Source organism: Nematolebias whitei, chromosome 22 (genome assembly GCF_014905685.2).
Source record: "Nematolebias whitei isolate Nwh7 chromosome 22, NemWhi1, whole genome shotgun sequence".
Taxonomy (NCBI): Eukaryota; Metazoa; Chordata; class Actinopteri; order Cyprinodontiformes; family Rivulidae; genus Nematolebias; species Nematolebias whitei.
In genome coordinates, this window is record NC_056519.1 from 6,937,611 (window position 1) to 6,942,387 (window position 4,777).

The 4,777-nt window shown below is 45.8% G+C and overlaps 1 protein-coding gene across 1 annotated transcript in view; it reads left to right on the forward strand.

Moving 5' to 3' along the window:
* Positions 1–434: 434 nt before the first annotated feature.
* Positions 435–4,777, forward strand: part of ppm1h (protein phosphatase, Mg2+/Mn2+ dependent, 1H) — a 17,157-nt gene continuing 12,814 nt past the window's right edge. Inside the window, exon 1 of the mRNA XM_037695993.1 lies at positions 435–673. Coding sequence (XP_037551921.1) covers positions 435–673 — 239 coding nt within the window. The remainder of the gene's footprint in view (positions 674–4,777) is intronic.

Below are 4,777 nucleotides of genomic sequence, written 5' to 3' on the forward strand. Positions count from 1 at the left end.
TAGTTTTAGCTTTTTTGTTTTGCTGATTATTTTATAAAATGACAACACGAGTCCAAATGTGGATTTCATTTTTTGCAGTGTAATGTTTTTTTTTTACGCCTGTTCGCTCAGACGTTTTTTTATTTTTTACAGCGTTCATCCACCGATGAGTCACGTGATCCTTTAATCTTCAGTGTTTTTCCGCGTCCATGACTCTCGGTGGAGGCGCGCCAGCAGCACCGGGGCTGTTTCCATCTCCTCCTCCGTCCTTGGACACCCCCTGCTCCGAGTCAATGAAACCCTAACCAACCGAGGTGCTTCCTCCATCCTCCGCCGCTTCTCGTCACCTCCGTCGAGCAGGCCGAGACGAGCTGGGGGGGAATCCGGGGAAAGGCAGCCGCGGCGCAGCTCACCGGCCGACGGACACCCCGCCGCGGCGAGCCAACAACAACAACATGCTCACCCGGGTCAAGTCGGCCGTGGCCGGGTTCATGGGCGGAATAATGACCGGGGGCGGCTCGGGAGGAGGAGGTGGGAATCCCGGCTCGGATTTACCGCTGAAATTCCCTTATATGAGACCGGAGTTCCTCGGACTGTCCCCGGATGAGATCGAGTGCTCGGCGGACCATGTTGCTCGGCCCATCCTGATCTTAAAGGAAACCAGGAGATTACCGTGGGCCACCGGATACGCAGAGTAAGTAACCGGTAACAGCTCTTCTCCGTGTAGGCCCCGGCTGCACCTGTTGTGACCTACATCCATCTGCAGCATCTTTTGTTTTCCACTCGCCGGCCTCCCTGCAAGAATGCACGAGTTTCTCACAGGAACGCAGCATTCAGAGCCCAGGGTGGTTTGATAGCAGCTAGAACGATGCACCTTCCTCCAGCAGAGCGGGGGATTAGTCTCCGCTTAGGCCTGAAGCAGAGTCACATCGCTGTGGTTTTTGCTCCTGGCTTTTAAGATGCACAAAAGCTGCAGTCCAGCAACACGGAGTGGACCAGCTGGGCTCTTATACTTGTAAAACTGCACAACAGCTGCACACGTGGCTCCCAGAGAGTCCTTATAAAGGCTTAGATAAGAAAGATGCACCAATCCAACAGCTGCCATTTATAAGAGAACCAACATTCTCATGACAAACTGCAGATTCTTTTGATGCAATGGTCACAAGAATGTCAGACAACGGGCAATGCGGCGATTGGCAACTCGCAAAGGAGTCTCCAAAATGTCTCGAAACGTTTGCAAGGGTTCTTTATTTCCTCTCTTATGAGGCAGAAGCCCGCAATCTTGTTGCTTGAATGTTGAACGTGTTCAAAGAATTTGCGTGAAAAACCCAGTCTCAGAATAGTCACGGAGTCGTCGAGGGCGTCTGAACACGTCTCAAGAGCATTCGAGATGAATTTTGGCAACTTCACAGGCGTTCTGACAGAAGACTAAAATAAATATACTGGTCTAAATCTACCCATCTTCATTTGAAACATGCGCTCCAATAGAGTGGAGGAAATGCAAAAGCTGTGTGGTGAAGACCAGGCTGACATGAATTGTAGAAGGTCCCTTTGCTGTTGCCGTCCAGAACTGCCAGGTAATAGCCAGCACCTGGTGAAGACCTCTGGATAGAGGGCGAAACGTCTTTCCACTTAAAAGAAACTGTCCCGATGACATGATTGACCATTATTGGATTTTGTACCTGGATGACTGAGCATGAACTTTGACGTCTTGAACCACTTTAGCTGTCTGTCTGGGAGGAGTCGATGGGAGACAGGACAGCCCCCAGAAACCATCTTATCACCAGCAAACTGGTTGGTCCACTAAAGGAGTGTACTGCTTAGTGGGGAAACAGTTGACTTGGGACTCGTCAGACTGACGAAGCCCTCTGGATAGAGGGCGAAACGTCTTTCCACTAAAAAGAAACCGTCCAGATGACCTGACTGACCATTATCCAGCACCTGTGTGACTATTTTTAGAGAAAATATGACGCCTGATCCATCCATTATCTTTATCCTCTTCTTCCTTTTCGGATCATGGGGATCACTGGTGCCCATATCCAGCAGTCACTGTGTGAGAGGCGGGGTACACCCTGGACACGTCACAAGTCCATCACAGGGACACACAGGGACAAACAACCTCTCACTCTCATTCACACCTAGGGACGATTTAGAGTTGACCCGTTTAGATTATTTTGCATAACGTCTGATGACGGTAATGCAAAAAATTTGATAAGTGTAAAGGCTAATTATTAAGTGCATGTATGAAACCATGAATTGCACTAGCCTTGTTTAATATTAATAATCAAAACTTCAACAAGAGCACAGCCTTTTGACACTAAGGGATGTGTCTACTTCCAGGTAAAACAGAGTTCCTGACTGGAATTTGCACTTTGATCAGCTTCTTCCCAAGAAATATTGTCAGTGATGAGGAACACGCAGCAACATATGCAGGGGAATAAGACAAATAGCGTAAAACGAGGACAATTTGTCAGTTTTTGCGTATTTTCTTGCTCTCAATAGGTTATATTCTGCAGCTAAATGATGCTCGCTTTCCTTTTTGGGTACATAATGTTTCACAAACACCTACAAAAACTATATTTTCTCCTTTTAGTAAACGTTCCATAAAACTTTGTTTGTGAATGTTTGTCATACCAGAAACCAGAGAATTGAGGATAAAACACTACACAATTTTTTTTGTTAGTTTGTTTGATTATAATAAAATAACTCCTTTGTAGTGAGAAAAAAATGAGTCAACACCACCCCATATAAACCTGCTTAATTTTGTGGTCTATGATCACCTTTCTCTTTTTTAAAGTTTGCACATTAATTGTATAACGATGCTCCGAGCGGAGCGTCTCCAGTGGATTGTCAGTAATGAGATTGACTCGAATCAGCGTTTGTCTGTAACTAAAGCCTCCTGTGTTCTCATTACCGCAACCACTCTGCCTCCTGCAGACATGAGCTTTTATTATCCTAACAATAAAGAAAAATCTAAGTCAAATTTGGTCAATGTCACCGTATTGCCATTTTAAAGCTGATCCCCATAATGACCATTCTCTTTCATCACGAAGCCAAAGATTTTTCCACTGTTCTCGGTCGGTCGGTCCATTATCTTTAACCGCATCTTCCTTTTTGGGTCACAGTGGTCACTGGTGTCCATGTCCAGCCATCACTGTGAGAGAGGCAGAGTACACCCTGGACAGGTCACAAGTCCATCACAGGGCTACATGGAGACAAACGAGACAAAACCATTCACTCTCTCACTCACACCTAGGGATGATTTAGAGTTACCAATCAGCCCAGTAACATGCATGTTTTTGGTCTGTGGGAGGAAACTGAACTACCCAGAGAAAAGCCAAGCCTGCATGGAGAGAACATGCAAAGTCCACCCAGAAAGACCCCCCAGCTGGGATTTGGACCGGTGACCTTCTCGCTGAGAGGCGGCAGCTCTACCAACTGCACCACCGTGCTGCCCCTGCTTGTATACCAGTTTTTATAAAGTCAATGGTGGTGGCGTTAAGTTAGTTGTGAGACCAGCTATGGTGTATGGTCTGGAGATGGTGGCATGGACAAAAAGACAGGAGAAAGACCTGGAAGTGGCAGAAATGAAGATGTTGAGGTTCTCCTTAGGAGTGACAAGGATGGATAAGATTAGGAATGAGATCATCAGAGGTACAGCACAGGTTGAACAACTGGGAGATAAAGAGACGGATGAATGGACAGTGTCCCATACGTTTAGCTAACCTTGACCGTGTTGCTAAACAATTCATAGAAACGTTCTAGTGCCATTAATCCCGAGCATTAGCAATGCTAGAAAAATGTGCAAGTGCAATAATTCTTCTTCTATCGGCTTTTCCCTCTTCAGGGGTCACCACAGCGAGTCATCCTCCATCTCACTCCGTCCTCTGCGTCCTCTGTCCTCACTCCAACTACCTCCATGTCCTCTATAACTGCATGCATATATCTCTGTCTTCTTCCTGGCAGCTGCATTTCTAACATCCTTCTACCAGTATACCCACTGTCCCTCCTCTGGACATGTCCAAACCATCTCAGTCTGGTCTCTAACTTTATCTCCCAGTTGTTCAACCTGTGCTGTACCTCTGATGATCTCATTCCTAATCTTCTCCATCCTTGTCACTCCTAAGGAGAACCTCAACATCTTCATTTCTGCCACTTCCAGGTCTTTCTCCTGTCTTTTTGTCCATGCCACTGTCTCCAGACCGTACACCATAGCTGGTCTCACAACTAACTTGTAAACAAGTACAAGTGCAATAATATTGTTGAATACTGTGATGACAGTTTGACTGCAATTTCCTCATTTTTTCTTTGTCTACTGTCAACATGACAACACTGTTGAAGCATTTTTTAGCTTTAGCATTTCAGCTATGTTCTTATATTTTAGCTGTGGGCTATTAGAACAGTGGGGATCCATTTGAATGTTGGCGTCAGGTGTGGGTTTGCAGTTGATGGTAAATCTTTGGGATATTGATATTGCATGGACAATGCATGTTCAAGACATTGTGCAGCCTTGCAGAGCATCCAGGCTGTCGTTTTGTTTTTTAATGTTTTGGGTGCACGTCTCCCAGTTGTCCATGCTCAGTCAGCATTAGCACGCGTCATAACCAGGACCCACTGTGAAAGTGTGCACGTCGAGGTTAGATCAGGTGGAAAAGAAGTTGTCTTGTTGCTTCAGCAAATGAAACCTGAGACCGCTCTGCCAGATCAGGTTGGAAAAGGAGAACACTCTGGCGTTTTAGTTCCTAAAAGTTTTGTTGTTGTTGTTGTTGTTGTTGTTGTTGTTGTTGTTGTTGTTGTT